Raw genomic sequence first — 19,625 nt, 5'->3', positions numbered from 1 at the left:
GTTGCATTTGGAAGGAAAAGAGTAGTAGGAGGGAGAACAATGGAGCGGTTGGAGGGCCATACTTCAGGTGGTCTGGGGTGATCATGTCATCTCAACTGGCACAAAGGATGAGTAAGGGATCGGGGGAGAGCTTTCCACAAGACCTTTGGTGAATCAGAGGTACTGAGAGTATGCCAGTGGGGCTCTGCAGCGGGTGGGTGAGTGGGCGAGGTCGACTGGGGGCCAGGTCTTGCAGAGCCTCAAAGGTCATGTGGCTGGGAGGACAGAACTGCCTGTCCCCCTCGCAAAAAGGAGACATCTTCCTGCCAGAAAACGGGAAAATGGTTGACCTAAGGGGATGTGCTTGGGATGTACTTAATATCCCCGTCCCTATGATGTTGGTGGTCACCATGCCTTCCGGGCCACCGGGGAGACCTAAGAGCGATGACCAAGCAGGAGCAGACATCGAGGTGAAGCGCGCCCCGCGCAGGGGCAGCCTGGCCCCCTCGCGCTGAGCCGGGTCTCCCTCCGGGCCGCGCGGGGGCGCTGTGGCCCGGCGGCGGCCCGAGGCGCTGCGTGGTCGCGGCCGGGGGCGGAGGGGCGGCCCCCGGGAGGGAGGCGGGAAGAGCGCTGCACTTCCGCTAGCCGGCGGCTCGCCTGCTGCTCCTGGAGGCGCCGCTGGAGCGGAGGGAGCGCGCGGCCCGGGGACCCGCAATCCCCGGCCCCCCTCCGCCCCACGAGGCCCGGACCATGGATGCCAGGTGAGGGGCTGGGGGGGAGCGGCGAGCCCACGTGACCGCGCCACGTGACCGCCGCTCCTCTGTGCGGGGGGCCGACTGGGGTCCGAGCTGCGGGGTGGGAGGCTGGCCGAGCGCGGCCGGGAAGGAGCCGTCATGGGTCGGGGCGCGGCGTGGCGTGCTTCTTGGGGCCCGGGGGGTGTCAGGCGGGGAAGCCCGGGCACCGTGGCGCTCCAAGAACCTGGAGGGCGGGGTCGAGGGGCGCCGCCTCTGCCCCGAGCCGCCGGCGGGCGCTGGAAGGAACAGAGGGGACCTGTGTGGCGGGAGGGGCGGGTCCGCTCTCGGGGACGGAGGGAGCCTTGCCCGGCCCGCGCTGGCTCCCCCAGGAGAGTGAGAGGCTCTTTGTCCGCCCTGGGCTACAGCTGAGGGGGGCGGGGAGGAGAGACTCCGGGACCTTCTCCAGTGTCCTCCCTCTGGAGGGTCCAGAGGACGAGGAGCTCTGCACCCTGACCCTTCTCTCGGCGGCCCTCGCAGGTGGTGGGCAGTGCTGGTGCTGGCTGCGCTCCCCTCCGCGGGGGCAGGTGGGGAGAACCCCGAAGCCCCTCCAGAGCCGTGGACCCAGCTATGGTTCTTCCGCTTTTTGGTGAATGCGGCTGGCTATGCGAGCTTTATGGTACCTGGCTATCTGCTGGTGCAGTACTTCAGGCGGAAGAACTACCTAGAGACAGGTGTGTGGGGAAAGGGTGGGTAAGTGTGTTCGTTTGTATTACGAGTGTTGGCCAGCCGTGCAAAGGGGATGTGGCTTGGCAAGGGAGGCAGGGTGGCCAGGAGGCTGGACAGCAGGGCGGGCTGGCGGCTTTGGGGAAGATGAGGTGCTGGGGAGAAAATTAGGGTTTGACTTTGTGTGCTTCCTCCAGGCAGGGGTCTGTGCTTTCCCCTCGTGAAAACTTGTGTGTTTGGCAATGAGCCTAAGGCCACGGACGAGGTTCCCCTGGCTCCCCGGTCAGAGCCAGCAGAGACCAGTCCTACTTGGCAGGCCCTGAAGCTGCTCTTCTGTGCCTCGGGGCTCCAGGTAGGTAGGCAGACTCTTCTGCTCTTCCTAGATTGGGCCCCGGCGGGCAGGGACTCTGTGGAGCCAAAGCTTTCGTGTCCACTTCCTCCCAGAGGCACTCCTTCTTCTTGGAGGTGATTGGAGGAAAAGCCACCTTTTCTTTCTTCTTTTTTCTGGCCCTCTTTTCTGTGATTTCGCCCTTCCCCTTGCGGTGATGTGTCTCATACACTGTAAACCCAGTGATAAAAGTTTGGGGAGACCATTCAGACTCCTCCCACTGCTGCCATGTGAGGAGTAGGCTGAGATGCTGACCTTACAGCGTCTTGGGGTGGGCACTCCTGGTTCCACCATGTATACCACGTGGAACAGGTGTGCAGGCTTTAAGAAGTCTTGCCTCCCTGAATTGGTTGAAAATAGGAAAATACTGGGATGGAGTCCGCTCTAACATACCCTGCTGTGGGGACAAAGCAGGTCTGGTCAGTCCTAAAGCATTGGTTCTTGTGTTTTACACACACTTGATTCCCTGCAAGATGAATCCAGGTTTTGGAGGGGAGAAGAAATTGCTAGTTACCGCAGAGGAATCCACATGTGTATTCTGTTCTCTTCATCATTTTCGACATCATCCTGAGGAAGGAAGAGGTCGTTGGGGTGCTTTTCGGCCCATCTTTCCCTTCTCTTGCTTATTTCCCCTTCCAGGTGTCTTATCTTACTTGGGGAGTGCTGCAGGAAAGAGTGATGACCCGCAGCTACGGGGCCACGGCCACGTCGCCAGGTGAGCGCTTCTCAGACTCACAGTTCCTGGTGCTAATGAACCGCGTCCTGGCACTGATTGTGGCTGGCTTCTACTGCATCTTATGCAAGCAGCCCCGGCATGGGGCACCCATGTACCGGTACTCCTTTGCCAGCCTGTCAAATGTGCTCAGCAGCTGGTGCCAATATGAAGCTCTCAAGTTTGTCAGCTTCCCCACGCAGGTGCTGGCCAAGGCCTCCAAGGTGATCCCTGTCATGCTGATGGGAAAGTTGGTGTCTCGGCGCAGCTATGAGCACTGGGAGTATCTGACAGCTGGCCTTATCTCCATCGGGGTTAGCATGTTTCTGCTGTCCAGCGGACCGGAGCCCCACAGCTCCCCGGCCACCACACTCTCAGGCCTCATCCTGTTGGCTGGATACATTGCCTTTGACAGCTTCACCTCCAACTGGCAGGATGCCCTGTTCGCGTATAAGATGTCATCGGTGCAGATGATGTTTGGGGTCAACTTCTTCTCCTGCCTCTTCACAGTGGGCTCCCTGCTAGAGCAGGGGGCCCTCCTGGAGGGGGTCCGCTTCATGGGCCGGCACAGCGAGTTTGCTGCGCACACTCTGCTGTTGTCCATCTGCTCCGCATGTGGCCAGCTCTTCATCTTCTATACCATTGGGCAGTTTGGGGCTGCCGTCTTCACCATCATCATGACCCTCCGCCAGGCCTTTGCCATCCTCCTCTCCTGCCTCCTCTATGGCCACACTATCACTGTGGTGGGGGGCCTGGGGGTGGCTGTGGTCTTTGCTGCCCTCCTGCTCCGAGTCTATGCCCGGGGCCGTCTAAAGCAGCGGGGAAAGAAGGCTGTGCCTGTTGAGTCGTCTGTGCAGAAGGTGTGAGGGACCTGAAGGATGAAGTGAATAGGACCCACTGTACCAGTTTCCTCTCCTACTGTAACTTCTCGGAGGTGGCTGGCTCCAGGGCAAAGTGCAGGTTTCTCAGTATTACAAACCAGCATTGGGGGCAGGGAGCCCCGAGGCAGGCAGCCTTCCCCTTTGCCTTAGGCACCCCTTCCTCTAGAGGGCAGCATTCTGGCAGTCCCCAGGTGAAGGTGAGGGGGGAGGTGTGGCTTGTGAGGAAGCAGCACTTAACAGATCCCCTCCCACCATTGGCCCCTACCGTGAATATCTACCCTCTCAGACTCAAGAGACCTGCACTTCATCTCTGGTGAGAGAAGCACAAGCGCGGCACAGGCTCCACATGCCATTTTCCCAGGAGAGGAAGTGGAAGGTGCTGTGCCGTGGGAGGGGCTTGGCTGTCCTGCCCAGCACCACCTCCTCCCTCTGTGCTCCTGGATCCCTAGGCTCTCCTTGAGCCTGTTGCAGGTTTTGGTACTTCGGAAATGTAACTTTTGCTCTTATAATTTTATTTTATTAAATTAAATTGCTGCAACAGGCTTTAGTCCTGTGTTTCGGTTGACCTTCCACTTAAGGTGGGGTTATGTCTAATAAACCCATCAGAAATTGAAAATGTGTTTAAATACACCAAACATCACAGCTTAGGCTAGCCCACCTGAAAACTCACAAGCTACCTTACCCTTGCGCCTCTCGTAGCTAGCCATACTGTCAGCCCAGGAAAAGATCAAAGCTGAAAAGTAGTTTCTCCTGAGTTCCCATCATGGTGCAGTGGAAAAGAATCTGACTAAGAACCATGAGGTTGCAGACTCAATCCCTGGCCTCGCTCAATGGATCTGGGGTGGCTGTGGCAAAGGCCAATGTGTGTAGCTCTGATTAGACCCCCTAGCCTGGGAACCTCCACATGCTGTGGGGTGCAGCCTTAAAAAAAAAATTTCTACTGCATGTGTGCTTTCATGCTACCATAGTAAAGTCAAAAAATTGTTGTGAGTGGAAGGCCATCTATATATCCTTTAGGAAGGGGACTGAGTGTTGTACAGATGGCAGCTCAAAACTACCGCTTGTCACATAGTTAGCAGTAACCATGTCCCCCATGTACCATGTGACTGTACTCAAGACTAGGGAGTGAGAAGCCAGGGAAACTCCAAAAGCAGTGTTGTATATACTTACGAGAGCGCAGAACTGTATAAAACTGCATCTTCTTTATTTTGCATACTTTAATCTCAGAACAAAATAAACGAGCACAGTACACGACACCCAAACCCAGTGTCAAATGTGGGAAGGGTTATTAGGGCTTGCGGCCCCTGTAGCCTGCCTTAGACAGAAAAACAAATAAAACCACTAGACATCAGCAGAGGAGACCAGGTGGGCTAGGGCCACTGGGGGCTGCTGCCAGGGGAGCCAATGGGGACACTATACAGAGGGAACAAAGTTTGCAGGTAGCAACTCCTAATCTACTTCTTCCATGCGAGATGCATCCTCATCACCCTCGAGCGGGGGGATCTCATCAGGAACAGCAGCACTGGGCTCCTCTGCTGTCACTTCGTCCTCATCAATGCCTAGAAAGAGGGAAGAAAGAATGCCACTTGAGATCTGGCCCCAAAAGCATCAAATCTGTGTCCACCAGGCTAATTCTCCAACTCCTCGCCACACCTACTGCGCAAGGGTACTTACCCAGGCCAAGCTTGATCATGCGGTAGATGCGGTTGGAATGGGTCTGGGGATCTTCCAGCGAGAAGCCAGAAGACAGCAGTGCCGTTTCAAACAGCAGCACCACTAGGTCCTTGACAGCCTTGTCATTCTTGTCCGCCTCTGCCTTCTGTCGCAGCGTCTCCACAATGGGGTGGTCAGGGTTGATCTCCAGGTGCTTTTTGGCCATCATGTAGCCCATGGTCGAGTTGTCCCGAAGTGCCTGAGCTTTCATGATGCGCTCCATGTTGGCTGTCCAGCCATAGGTGCTGGTCACAATGCAACAGGGTGAAGACACAAGCCTGTTGGAGATGGTCACCTGTGGACAACCACAAAAATCTTTGGTTTACCTTAAATCAAAACTACCTCAAGGCAAAAAACGGTATTTTGAAGTTCTATCCTTGGGAAAATAAAGCCTCATCTTTGCCAAGTCTTAGAGCAATGACAAACTTTCCCAGTAAAAGAACACAAAAAACAAAAATAAAAGTTCCCATTGTGGACCAGCGGGAACAAACTCGACTGGTGTCCATGAGGATTTGGGTTCAAACCCTGGCCTTGCTCAGTGGGTGAAAGGATCTGGTGTTGCTGTGAGCTGCGGTGTAGGTCGCAGACATGGCTTGGATCCAAAGTTGCTGTGGCATAGGCCAGCAGCTGTAGCTCTTATTTGACCCCTAGCCTGGGAACTTTTGTATGCTGTGGGCGGGGCCTGAAGAGAGGGAAAAAAAAAATCTGCCCAGTTAAGAGAATAAAATAGGATGGCTCTAAACAAATAAGGCTGCGCCAAACCACTAATCGTGTAGCAACCAGAAACTGAGGGCAAAGCCCTGAAAGCACTTACTACTCCGTTCACTGCTTACCTTCTCTACTTTCTTATCCAAGATCTCTTTCATGAGTTTGCAGAGGTTCTCAAACTTGGCCTTGCTCTCCTCCATCTTTTTCTTCTCCTCCTCATCCTCAGGCAGCTCCAGGCCCTCCTTGGTAACTGAGACCAGGCTCTTCCCATCAAACTCCTTGAGCTGTTGCACACAGTACTCGTCGATGGGCTCTGTCATGTACACCACCTCGAAACCCCGCTTCCGCACACGCTCCACAAACGCAGAGTTGGCAACCTGCTCCTTGCTCTCACCTATAGGATTATTAAATGTGACTCAAGGATCAGAATGCCCCAGCCAGCCAGCTCCCAGGTATCCCTGTGTCCTCCCCTTCTCCTAACACCTGAGAGGCTTTGTGGTCAGGCCCTACGTTCCACTCACCAGTGATATAGTAGATGGACTTCTGGGTCTCCTTCATGCGTGAGACGTACTCTGAGAGAGAAGTCATCTCATCGCCAGACTGGGAGGTATGGTAGCGCAGCAGCTCAGAAAGGCGCCGCCGATTAGTGGAGTCCTCATGGATTCCAAGCTTTAAGGGTGGAAAGGGAAAGTCTTACTAGAAAATAATTATCCCCTACATGAATGAAAAACAGCCATCTTCATCATTAAAAAAGCAAGCATTTGCTGTCTGCTTACCTTTAGATTTTTTGAGAAAGCCTCGTAGAATTTCTTGTAGTTCTCCTTGTCTTCTGCCAGCTCAGAGAAGAGCTCCAGGCACTTCTTAACAATGTTTTTACGAATGACCTTCAAAATCTTGCTCTGCTGGAGCATTTCTCGGGAGATGTTCAGGGGAAGGTCTTCAGAGTCAACCACACCGCGGATGAAGTCTGAAATCAAACATGGATGCTCAGTTAGACACCCCCCCTACAAAAACAAAAAAGTATACACCGCCATCCAGCTGCACCAGTTACACGGCAGAGGACCCTTAGCTTCAGAACAAAGGCTTCATCAGAGTTCCCCATCATGGCGCAGTGGAAATGAATCTGACTAGGAACCATGAGGTTGCAGGTTCAATCGCTGGCCTCGCTCAGTTGGTTAAGGATCTGGCGTTACTGTAAGCTGTGGTGTAGGTCGCAGACTCAGCTCGGACCCTGCGTTACTATGGCTGTGGTGTGGGCTAGCAGTTATAGCTCTGATTTGACCCCTAGCCTGGGAACCTCTCCATATCCTGCAGGTGTGGCCCAGAAGAAAAAAAAAAAAAAAAAAAAAAAAAAAAATCAAGGCTTCAGTTCCTTTGAGAAAGCTGAGACCAACTACATTAGGCAGAGAAGGTACTCACTGAGGTACTCTGGTATCAGCTCATCGCAGCTGTCCATGATGAACACACGGCGAACGTAAAGTTTGATGTTGTTCTTTTTCTTTTTGTTCTCAAAGAGGTCAAAAGGAGCCCGACGGGGGATGAACAGCAATGCTCTGAATTCCAACTGACCTTCTACAGAGAAGTGCTGTGAGAGAAATCCAAGATAAGCCAACTGTGTATTTTAAGAGTGGCTTTTGTCCCAACACCAAATTAAACTATTTGGGGAGTTCCCGTCGTGGCGCAGCGGAAATGAATTTGATGAGGAAACCCTAAGGTCGCATGTTCAATCCCTGGCCTTGCTCAGTGGGTCGAGGACCGAGGGTTGCCATGAGCTGTGGTATAGGTCACAGATGTGGCTTGGATCTAGGGTTGCTGTGGTGTAGGCTGGCAGCTGTAGCTCTGATTAGACTCCTAGGCTGGGAACCTCCATATGCCGTGGGTGCGGCCCTTAAAAAACAAAAAAATTAAGTTATTTAAAAAAAAAAAAAACTATTTGGAAAAAAAGACCTTCCCCCTTAAGCACCAGGAATAGACTAGACTCTATGGTAGCTGTTGAGAAGCCCTAATAATGCCCTAAATGAATCCAACATAGTGCAACCTGTACATAATCCTTGTGTTAACGAGGAAATAGCCAATTCAGAATGCTAGATGGGCAAAGCTGCCAGAGACACAGTGAAGTCCCTGGAGATGTCATTCCCCTGCCCTGGAAGGGTCCATCAGTAGGTGAACTCATGGCATTCCCAGTTCCCAATCAGTTGGGCAAGTGCCACTTGCCCATTACCAACTCTTCCTATTGCGCCAACAAACAAGGCTTCTTACCTTGACTGCCAGGTGATCTTCCCAGTCATTGGTCAGGCTTTTGTAGAACTCTCCATATTCCTCCTGGGTGATGTCATCAGGGTTCCTGGTCCAGATGGGCTTGGTCTTGTTCAGTTCTTCCTGATCAATATACTTCTCCTTGATCTTTTTTGTCTTCTTTTTCTTATCTTTGCCACTATCATCCTCCTCATCTGAGCCCACATCTTCAATCTTGGGCTTCTCCTCATCATCTTTATCTTCCTCCTCTTTATCACCTTTCTCTTCCTCTGCCTCATCATCACTGATTTCTTTCTCACGTTCCTTCTCCAGCTGCAAGTATCAAAGATGAAAATTTCAGACTACAGAAAATAAAAAACCAAGTGTCTCCTGCAGCAGACAATTGAGTTACCAGTTCATACTCACATAAAGTGTGATGGGATAACCTATGAACTGTGAGTGCTTCTTTACCACCTCTTTCACCCGTCTCTCTTCTAAGTATTCTGTCTGGTCCTCCTTAAGATGCAGAATGACCTTGGTACCTCGGCCAATGGGCTCACCTAGAAAGTCAATCAAAACGGAGTGAAAAAGAAAACTAAGTGCTGAACAACAAAGACCAATGTCTCACCATTAGAATGCTCAAGATCTTTACCACTGTTCCCTCAGAATTCTATCCCCGACACCCAACAGGAAAATCAGCCTACCATGGTCAGCACGAACTGTGAAGGAGCCCCCAGCAGAAGACTCCCAGGCATACTGTTCATCATCATTGTGCTTTGTGATCACAACCACTTTCTCTGCCACCAGGTAGGCAGAATAGAAGCCAACACCAAACTGTCCAATCATGGAGATGTCTGCACCAGCCTACCAAAAAGTTTTAAAAAGTCAAACACAAGTTTTGAAGAAACAGCAAACTAAACATCAATGAATATGAATGGTGCATGCCTAGCTGAAATACCACATACCTGAAGAGCCTCCATAAATGCTTTAGTACCAGACTTGGCAATGGTTCCCAAATTATTTATGAGATCAGCTTTGGTCATGCCAATGCCTGTGTCTACCAGAGTCAGGGTGCGCTCCTGGGGGTTGGGGATGATGTCAATTTTCAGCTCTTTACCACTGTCCAATTTGGAAGGGTCTGTCAGGCTCTCATAGCGAATCTTGTCCAAGGCCTGAAAATACAAATTGCAGTTTTACAATTCTGCTTCCACCTCATCCAATAGAAAAAGTTTTTTCCTACTCCCAGATAACCTCATTTCTGATAACCCCTTTCATTTGAAGCTTGAGACGTACATCCAGTTAGAGTACGCCATCTATCCACATAAAGCAAGGCAAAACCTTTTTAGAATTGAAGTTTATATTCCCTTCAAAAATAAAACCCACAAAATGCCCAATCACCCCTCTCCTTCTTTGAAGTACTCGAGAAACAAACAAATGCCAATGAAGACGCTCAGGGAACTCACATCAGAAGCATTACTGATCAACTCCCGAAGAAAAATCTCCTTGTTGGAATAAAAGGTATTGATGATGAGAGACATGAGCTGGGCGATTTCTGCCTGGAAGGCAAAAGTCTCCACTTCCTCCTCGCCATGGTGCACTTCCTCAGGCATCTAAAATAAGAGAGATGAAGAACTTTGGACTCAAGTTCACCCCAATTACAATAAAGACACTAAGAGGTTCAGTTCAAGTTGTTCTGAACCGAGTACTGAGATGCAAGACCTTTCCTTTAAAGACTTCAGGCTGCGCCCTCAGTCTGAGAATAAGAGGGGCGGGGGGGGGGGGGGCTGCTAATACAGCCCCCAAAATGCCTTAAGGTCTCTTAAGCATTTTGTTAGGATGTTAGGCGATCCATCCACGGATCAGCAGCCTCTCATCACCTGGTAATCTCTTAGGCATGCAGAGTACCTCGCCCAACCCCGGTTTCTTAAATGTGAATAAGCAGAAGACCTACATACATATTCAAATGTACAAATTAGTAACTACGGTTCTACCATTTCTGGTGGAGGGGAGGGAGCCCCCCCCCCAAACAGACCAGTTTTACCTTAAAGGGGCTATCATTTGAAACTGCTCTCCCTTCACCTCCAGGAAGATGTGAAATTGCTACCTCACGTGGTAAGGGAGGCTAACGCGAGAGAATCGTGGGATACCCACTTGGGATGCCATTAAGACAAAGAACCGATAAAGCAAAAGGCTCCACTCTGTCCCTGTAGCACACGTGACTGAGGTACAGGACCAAACCAAATACAACTAAGATGGTGGCGTAGTCCGCGGGGCCGACGCTCGTCGATGCCGGACATGCGTCGGCCAGGACCACGCGAGGAGGGGGCGCCACCGCGCAGCCTCCCTTCGCCTCAGCATCCGGGCACCAGGGCGGGGCGCCGAGTTCCAGAACCTTCCAGAACAATTCCAGCCAACGGGGAGAAAAGAGGACGACGAAGAAATGCTCCCATAAATTCTCAAGCCTGCCTCCTCCGCTACCCCTCCACCCTGACTGCAGGAATGAGCTCGAAGCAGGAAGCACGATGGGCCACTGGAGCTCCAAAGCATCCTTTGCCGCAAACCCTCACACTAAGGACTAGAAAAACTCCCTTCTATAAAAGAGATGGCAAAACCTACCCAGAACCATGCTGTGCTGAGTCACACCGGGCCCGCACACCCACCAACCTTGCCCACCCTCTGGCGCCCCGTAGTCGCGTCCGGAAGTAGAGGGGCAAACATGGCAGCGTCCCGGGCCGGCGCGGCTACCACGTGTAGCCGCCCAGTCCCCCAGCCCCACTCGCCCAGGCCTAACAGCCGCCTAGAAGGCCCGACACCAAGCATGGAAGGAAAAGCTAAACTCGAGAGCTCCCTTCCACCCACCCTCTAAAAAAATTGGGAGCGTTGTCCAGCAAACCGCCCCAGCACGACAAAAACTTGGGTCTCAGAAAGGACAGAATGGACGAAAGCAACCTGAAATTTAACCAGAAATGCCTTAAGAGTGCAACCTTACCTTAAAGGATAAGGATCACAAACACCACAAAGCTGAGCGGGGAAGGACTGCCTCCGGCTCTCACGCCAGAACAAGGCTGCGCGGGGGGTGACTCAAGAGAACGGCTGTGAGACCCCAGTCGCTTTATATAAGGCGAAGCACACCTTCGCTGCCCGCCCCCAGATCCCTCCGCCTTAAAGGAGGCTGTCTGTCAGCCCCGCACCTGCCGCTGCCCGCCCACCTTTACGTCATGGTCCAAAATAGGGGAGGGGGCGGTGAAGAGCAAGGGCGCGCATGTGTAGACTTTTTCTTAGTCCCATCTCCGCGTCCTGAAGACAGGACACCACCAGAGCTAGATGTTGGGTATACTCATAGGACAAATGCCGTGGCTCTAGGGAACAGAATCCCCGCTGACCTCAGTAAAAACCTGTAGAGCAGGTGCCTCCACACCAAAGAATCCCAGAGGAACACCTGAAAGGGGACCAACTACTCCCACCTATGCTCCCTCCCTGCTACAATCTTCCTTACACATTCCTACTGCCCAATAAGGGGAAAGGGTCCTTTCCGGGGACACTGGGGAATTTGAAGCCGAACTTTGGGCAGCCCGCGAACCCTGGCACTCCCAGGGGACAATGGGCAGTGCCAGCGTCTCGCTGCGGGGCGTGGCTTCCGCTGCTAGAAGGTCGCCGGCTCGGGTGTGGAGGGCACTCTTTGTCTGCAAGCGGCGGAAGGAGCGACAGTGGCGGTGCTGCGATCTTCCAGCAGTTTCCAGATCCGCCTCTACGGTCCTGTCCCGCCCCGCCCCGCCCTCTTCCCTTGGGGCTCCACCCCTTTTTCTGCGGACTGGGCTGTGCCTCTGCGGCGGCTCCGCCTCTCCAACGTTATGCTTGAATCTCCGGGAGAGGTGGGCAACTTCGATCCTATGTTGCTGGCGGGCAACTACACCCGGCACCCTCTTCGCCACCCGCCAGACCCAGCTCGCTCAGCATTGCGTCCAGGGTGGGGTGGAACAGGGATGATCCCCCCTTTCTCCCCCGTCAGTCACACAGCACACGGGTTATTGGGGCGGCTCTGCGAGAACCGCCTTCGGAGCCGAGACTGAGGGTGGCGTCGCTACCTGAGAAACCCTCCCCAGCCTCTGCAGCCGCCCACGCGTGTCGCACGCAGGGGCATGCACATACAATCTGGTTTCCTTTTCTTTTTACAAAAATTCTTTCCCCTCCTGCAACTGTCTAGGTCTGGGGAGGGGAGGATCTCCAGGGACCCCCGCTGGGTGGCGGGGGTTCTAGGAGGTGGCATGAAGACACCAGCGCCTTCATGCTGGCCAAAGGGCTGCTCGCTCCTGGCGGGCAGAACCAGGTTGTTCCCCTTCAGCTGCTGCGGCGCCGGAGCCCCCAAGCCAAGCGCCGGCCCAGCTGCCTCGCCTGGCCCTGCCGCTTTTGCTTGCCTTCGGGGCGGGTACGCTGTCCTCGCCTTTCCAAGGCCTCATCTCTGGAGCTCACCCGCCCCACAGCCCCTCCGGGAGAGAATGACCGCTCCCTGCGCCGTGACCTTGTGGATGCCCAGCAACTCCCTCAACTCCCTTCGTGGCCCACTTTGTCCGCCCCTGGAATGCTTGGGAGAGGGATACCTCCGACCCGCAGACCTCCCTCGGCAGCCCTGGTGTGCAGTCTTGTAGCACTTCTTTGTCCAGCTGTTGAACTCCAAAGAACAAAGGACCCTCGCGTTCCTTTTCCTTGCCCCACACTCCTGACTTCATCACCCGTGCCACCCCTACCCCGATTTCATGATTTCATCTCTCCTTACTCTTCCACTGCTCTTCTGGTCTAGAAGAAGCCGGTGGCTGGGAGAACTCAAGGAATGTGGGAAGGGGCCTGAGTGCTGCTGCTAGGAACGCCCCAGGATGCTCTGTTCCAAGATGGAAACGGGGAGCATCGTCCCCCAACACACCCTCCCTCCCTCTGGGCAGAAGGGGCCTAGCTAATCAAACACCTGCTCTCTGGTTCACATAGAGCATTCACAGCTCACTGTCCCCTGCCGCCTGAAGGGGTAAAAGTGAGTCTGTGCGTTCTAGGAACCGGGAGAGGAAGGCTTCAGGGAGTACCGCAGGGTGGGTCACCTCGGAGCCTATGCTCCCCTAACGCCCTTGCTCCCTGCTCCAGAAACGGTGTGGGGACGGGTTCCCCTCCCAGGACCCAAGCCCAGGGTGGAGCAAGAATCACTCCTGTCAGGACCAGAACTCCTCAGGGGGGGTTCTAATGGGAAAAATCTCAAATCTCTTACACCAGCACAGAAATCCTACCTTCTCTTCTGGGAGTCTTCCAGGATGGTTTCTCCAGCTCTTTGACACTCACTCAGCCCCCACTGTGAGCTTTGCCTGGGGAAGCAGAGATGCATAAACAGGACAAGGCACCCTCAGCCCACTGGGGGGAGCTGCAGCAGACCAAGTGTGAAGCCTGGGAGACGCATCAGTTTCCCAGCACGGCCTGGGGAAGAGGGCGGGCTCGGGGCTAGCCAGGCCCGGGGGCACAGGTCTACTCCCAGCAGAGGAAAAGCATGGAAAGGCACAGCACTGAGAGAGGAACCTCAGGGAGGCAGGGACTGAAAGTGGCCCCACATTCCCAGGTCAGGTCACAGAGGGCCACAATGCCATGCTAAGCAGTTCTGACTTTAACTTAGGATGAGGGAAGCCACTGAGGGCTATTAAAGATGGCTTAAACCCCCTGGATCTCCAGAGGCCTATTCCCAGCATCACTTGCAATCCTTTATGTTCCTAAGATACCCTTTTCCCAACCAAGCTTCAAAGACCCAGCCCAACCTGCTGTTGGAGAGTGGCCAGAAGAAGCAGCACTCACAAACTGTAGTCTGCAGCTGGGGGCATTTGTTTTCATGTGGCTAATGGATAAGAATGCTTTTTCCGGAGTTCCCGTCGTGGCGCAGTGGTTAACGAATCCGACTAAGAACCATGAGGTTGCGGGTTCGATCCGTGCCCTTGCTCAGTGGGTTAACGATCTGGCGTTGCCGTGAGCTGTGGTGTAGGTTGCAGACGCGGCTCGGATCCTGCGTTGCTGTGGCTCTGGCGTAGGCCTGTGGCTACAGCTCCGATTCGACCCCTAGCCTGGGAACCTCCATATGCCCTGGGAGCGGCCCAAGAAATGGCAAAAAGACAAAAAAAAAAAAAAAAAAAAAAAAGTAGAATGCTTTTTCCTTTTTTCCTTTTTTTTTTTTTTTTTTTTTTTTTTTTTTTGCTTTTTAGGGCTGAACCTGCAGCGTATGGAAGTTCCTAGGCTAGGGGTCGAATCGGAGCTGCAGCTGCCAGCCAACACCACAGCCACAGCAACACCAAACACAAGCCACATCTGTGACTTATGCCGCAGCTCAAGGCAGCACAAGATCCTTAACCCACTGAGCAAGGCCAGGGATGGAACCTACATCCTCATGGATACTAGTTGGGTTCATTACTGCTGAGCCACAACAGAAACTCCACTTTTTCCTCTCTTTAATGGTTGAAAATAATCAAAAGATATTTTTGGCAGGTGAAAATTATATGAACTTTGAGTTGTGTTTGCAAAGTTTTACTGAAACACAGCTATGCTCAGCTCATTTGTTTACATGTTATCTTTGGCTAGTTTCATATTGGGATGGGGAATTGTGACATTACACACACACACACACACACACACACACACACATCATGGCTACACCCTCAGCATATGGAAGTTCCCTTGCCAGGGACTGAATCCAAGCTGTGACCTATGCCACAGCCATGGCAACACTGGCTCCTTTAACCTACTGTGCCTGGCCAGGGATCAAACCCAAGGCACCAAAAACACACCAATGGGTTAACGCTGTGCCACAGTGGGAACACCATCTTTTTCTATTTTCTTAACTTTAACACTCAGCACGTTAAATTTCAGCTTTTCCCTTTTCTGGCATAAGGATTTAAGGCCATAAATTTCTTGTCAAGAAAAATTTTAGCTGCCCTCCAAGTTTCAGTATATAGTATTTTTATTATAATTCCATTTTAAGGATTTGGGTTCCTTTTATGGTATCTTTGTTGATCAATTTTAAAGTGTTTAAAATATTAAATTGCTTCATTATCCTTCCATTATGTTGTAGGTATACAATAGTGTGTATGATACTTATCTCTTGTATCTGAGACTTCGTTTGTAACCTAGAATTGGTTAATATTTATAAAAGCTGGAGTTCCCGTCGTGGCGCAGTGGTTAACGAATCCGACTAGGAACCATGAGGTTGCGGGTTCGGTCCCTGCCCTTGCTCAGTGGGTTAACGATCCGGCGTTGCCGTGAGCTGTGGTGTAGGTTGCAGACGCGGCTCGGATCCCGCGTTGCTGTGGCTCTGGCGTAGGCCGGTGGCTACAGCTCCGATTGGACCCCTAGCCTGGGAACCTCCATATGCCGAGGGAGCGGCCCAAGAAATACCAACAACAACAACAACAACAACAACAACAACAACAACAAAAAATTTATAAAAGCTCCATGAATGTTTGAGAAAAAATATATTATCTAGTTGTTGGATATGCTAAATATGTTAAATCTATTAAATCAAGCCAGTTAATTGTGTTGTTCCAAACAAACAAACAAAATAAAACACTTAAAAAAAAGTTCCCTTGGTGGCTCAGCAGTTAACGAACCCGACTAGGATCCATGAGGATGCGGGTTCAATCCCTGGCATTAGTGGGTTAAGGATCTGACATTGCCATGAGCTATGGTATAGGTTGCAGGCGCGGCTCAGATCCCCCGTTGCTGTGGCTGTGGTGTAGACTGGCAGCTGTAGCTACAACTGGACCCCTAGCCTGGGAACTTTCATATGCTGACGGTGCAGCCCTAAAAAGCAAAAAAAAAAAAAAAAAAAAAAAAAGCAAACCTCGGAGGACTTCCTGTTGTGGCTCAGTGGATTAAGAACATAATGTGGTGTCCACGAGGACATGGGTTTGATCCCTGGCCTTGCTCAGTGGGTTAAAGATCCGGCGTTGCTGCAAGCTGCAGTGTAGGTCGGAGATGTGACTTGGATCTGGCATTGCTGTGGCTGTAGTGTAGGCCAGCAACCGCAGCTCTGATTCAACCCCTAGCCTGGGAATCTCCATATGTCATGGGTACAGCTGTATGAAGTAGGGAAAAAAACACTGTAAAACAAACAAAACACTTGAAAACTCCCAGGGATACAGCTTGCAGAAGGGTGAGGCTGAAGCGGGGGGGCTCACACAGGGGTGGAAGAGGCACTGTATGCCTTTTCTTTTTTTTTTTAATTAAAAAAAATTTTTTGGTCTTTTTAGGGCCACACCTGTGGCATATGGAGGTTCCCAGGCTAGGGGTCTATGGGAGCTATAGCTGCCGGCATACACCACAGCCACAGCAACATCACATCTGAGCTGCGTCTGCAACCTACACCACAGCTCACGGCAACACTGGATCATTAACCCACTGAGTGAGGCCAGGGATGGAACCCACAACCTCATGGTTCCTAGTCGGATTCATTTCCACTGTGCCACAACGGGAACTCCTGGTAACCTGTTCTTTAATATCCATATCAGGGAGTTCCCTAGTGGTCTAGACTTGGTGCTTGCACTTCTGTGGCTCAGGTTCGATGCCTGGTCTGGGAACTGCGATCTCACATCAAGCCACTGCATGCCATGGCCAAGAACAAAAAACAAAAACCCACATCAGTGTCTTGACTAAGAGTATAGTATCTTGGGCCTAAGGTTGTGACAGAACCCTGCCTACCTGCTATTATCAGCCCAGCCCAAAAACATCTGTCCTTCTCCTGCCATCACGCCCACCAGGCATCCCTTCATGTCCTGGGTGTTGTTCAGTGTTCCAGGCCTCCTTTGACTAAGAAGGTAAAATGTCAACCCAAACTGATTCAGGGCAGGGAAAGGGGCCAAGGGCAGGTGGCACCACAAACAACCCTGACCTGCTTAACTGTTCTGCCTGCCACCTGTCCTGCCCCAGGCACAAGTTGCTGCTCAACGTGCAGATCTCAACTGGCTGGATTTCTAGGTCATTCACTAGGCCCAGTGCCTGCCTGGCCCACCTGCACCAGATAAGAAACTGGCGAGGCTGTGGTAGTGCTACTGGGGGTGAGGAACTTTCAGACAGGAAGGACCTTGCTGGTTTCACCTGGGAAGGATGACATGGGACTTCAGGATCTTAGGAGCTTGTGAAAAAAGATGCCTCTCTGGACTGTTTGGAGGCGAGGGAGGAGGGGCACCAAGCCTGTGTTACGCCCTATCCCACGCGGCCTTGCACCTTTGCATGCCTTCACCACCTGGAAACTCGCGCGTGTGTGTGTGTGTGTGTGTGTGTGTGTGTGTGTGTGTGTGTGTGTGTATCACAGATGGGGAGATGGGGACTGAGACAGACACACAGACGAACAGAGACTTCTACTTACCCAGTGCTTTGCAGTTTACAAACTATTTTCCATCCTTTAACCTTTTCAGCCTCAGTTTTCTGGAGTAGAGGGGCACAGTAGTCAGCACTCAGTAGGATTATTAGGAGGGCGCAGAGCGGCAGGCGAACGTTATTCATTAACTGAGTGGAGTTTCACAACCAGGAGAGGGAGGCAAAGCAAATATTATTACCCCTGCTTTACAGACGAGTGCCTCCGCGAAGGAAAGTGCTTGGTTCAAGGGCACCTGGAATTAAGGCGGGTAGGGTCTGGTCCCCCATCTGGCGGAGGTCAGATACAAAGAGCCACTTGATTAGTGGCCGCGCTGCCGCCAGGGGGCGCGCGGGAGACGGGCGACGTCACTTTCCGTTCCCTGACGCCGCCGGGCGGGGCTGAGCAGGGGCTCCCAGCTCCTCTCGCTCTCGCCAGGCCCTGCGGTTCTCACTCTCCCGCGCGAGGCAGGGACCCAAGTGGTGGTTCGCACTTGGCTGGGGTGAAGGTACTGAGGCTTAGTTCTGGAAGCTTCGGGGGCGGGGGCCGAACGGCATGCTGGGAGGTGCAGAGAGCCGCTTAGATGGGGGTGGGGGTGGCTGATGTTGTCCTAATGACCGGCACCACGTCTCTGTCTAGGGTCCGCAGCTCCTGTGCCCAGGCTCTCCCGCAGACTCCCTTAAGTATCCTCAGCAAGTCCACACCTATGTCACCTGGTTTAAAGAACAAGGATCTGGGCCATAGAGGTTGGGTGACTAGTCCAAGGTCATACACTTGGCAGGCCCAAGATGGAATCCTCAGCTCTGAATCGGAACCACTCCCAATCCATGGAACAGGCAGCTGTGCTGAGCAGAAGCAGGGGATTTTGCGGGGTCCTGCTGAGTCATTTAGCACTTGCCTTGCTGTCAGAAGCTAGACCGCCAGCTGGCTTATTGGCAGGGAGCACCAGGACTGCCAAGGTTGTGCAGGGCCTAGTGAGCACAGAGGCCCTCAAAGGGGACCCACGCAGAATGTGAGCTCAGGTACAGATGAGCTAGAGGAAACTCAGTTGGGACATCAGCCCTGAAAGGGTGGTGAGGCAAACATGGGCTCTGCCCATCTCCACTCTCTGCCAACTTGCCCCAGGAACCAGATGGACCTCACTGCCAGCCTGGCCTCTCCCTCCCTCAGCCCGCCACTCTTCCTATGTGTCAAGACCTTGGTTTCTGGCAAGGCCTGCTAGCCAGAGGGCTATCTCTTTAAAGTGACTCTGCACTTCTCTGCTCACAACCATCTTGAATCACTAGATTCAGAGAATAATTTTCCCAACAATCGGGGGTTTCCTGTCAAGCACCCCCCTAGCCTACTGCCCTCTCCATACTCACCCCAAAGAATACAATTACACCTGAGGCTTCATGTTACTTTTAAGAATGACTGCTAATCTTTCTGGAGCTCTCAACTTTTCAATTCACCATGTAAGATTAAATAAGAGGAAAATGTTTGTGTCGCAGTGGCAGCCACCCCAGAAAGTACAGTGGCCAAAAACACAGACCACTTCCTGGGGCAGAAATGTCACACGGAAGGAAGGTGATGAACAGCACAAGTCATGGCAGGAGGAGGACCACCTGGCTGATTCATGCTCAGCCCTTACCCACATGAGCAGAAGCAAAATGCTGAGGAAAAAGGTGACCAGGCCTCAGAGCTCGGCCTTCCAACAGGCGGTGCTGTCTGCAGAGCGCCCACTTGTGACCGGGCGCCATCACTGCAGCTACACTGACAAGAGGCCTGGGAGCTGCTCTAACCACCACCACTCCCCATTATCAGGTGAAGACAGAGGTCATGAGTCGTAATTGTTGCCATTTGCATTAGACAAACTTTTGGAAAAAATACTCCAGTAATTCTCCTCAATTTCAGTTTAGAAATTAGTGACTGTTGGAGTTCCTGTCATGGCGCAGCGGTTAGCGAATCTGACTAGGAACCATGAGGTTGCGGGTTCAATCCCTGGCCTTGCTCAGTGGGTTAAGGATCCAGCGTTACCGTGAGCTGTGGTGTAGGTTGCAGACGTGGCTTGGATCCCGCGTTGCTGTGGCTGTGGTGTAGGCTGGCGGCTACAGCTCCGATCAGACCCCTAACCTGGGAACCTCCATATGCCATGCGAGCGGCTCAAGAAAAAGACAAGAAAAAAAAAAAAAGGAGTTCCCGTCGT

The 19,625-nt window shown here is 52.6% G+C and overlaps 2 protein-coding genes across 3 annotated transcripts; one reads left to right on the top strand and one right to left on the bottom strand.

The window, feature by feature from the left end:
• On the top strand, window positions 579-4,835 carry SLC35B2 (solute carrier family 35 member B2). Its single transcript, XM_003128416.3, has 4 exons — window positions 579-740; window positions 1,251-1,444; window positions 1,634-1,788; window positions 2,464-4,835. The coding sequence occupies exons 1-4, from the start codon at window positions 730-732 to the stop codon at window positions 3,400-3,402; spliced, it is 1,299 nt and encodes a 432-aa protein (XP_003128464.1). The 5' UTR covers window positions 579-729; the 3' UTR covers window positions 3,403-4,835.
• Window positions 4,599-17,779, bottom strand: HSP90AB1 (heat shock protein 90 alpha family class B member 1). 2 transcript variants are annotated; one of them, XM_005666063.2, is made up of 13 exons: window positions 17,453-17,779; window positions 13,344-13,418; window positions 9,537-9,683; window positions 9,039-9,245; window positions 8,778-8,937; window positions 8,500-8,633; window positions 8,098-8,406; window positions 7,258-7,423; window positions 6,615-6,805; window positions 6,360-6,507; window positions 5,964-6,232; window positions 5,092-5,425; window positions 4,601-4,976 (listed from the first exon to the last, which is right to left on the bottom strand). In XM_005666063.2, exons 3-13 carry the CDS (start codon window positions 9,681-9,683, stop codon window positions 4,867-4,869), a joined length of 2,175 nt encoding a protein of 724 aa, XP_005666120.1. In that variant the 5' UTR covers window positions 13,344-13,418; window positions 17,453-17,779; the 3' UTR covers window positions 4,601-4,866. The 2 variants fall into 2 exon arrangements, with proteins under 2 accessions (NP_001231362.1, XP_005666120.1); NM_001244433.1 differs by lacking the exons at window positions 13,344-13,418; window positions 17,453-17,779 and adding an exon at window positions 11,063-11,304 and having other exon boundaries at window positions 4,599-4,976.

Source organism: Sus scrofa, chromosome 7 (assembly GCF_000003025.6).
Source record: "Sus scrofa isolate TJ Tabasco breed Duroc chromosome 7, Sscrofa11.1, whole genome shotgun sequence".
NCBI classification, from domain to species: domain Eukaryota; kingdom Metazoa; phylum Chordata; class Mammalia; order Artiodactyla; family Suidae; genus Sus; species Sus scrofa.
Note: the sequence above shows the minus strand (reverse complement) of the source record. Positions and strands in the feature narration are given on the sequence as shown.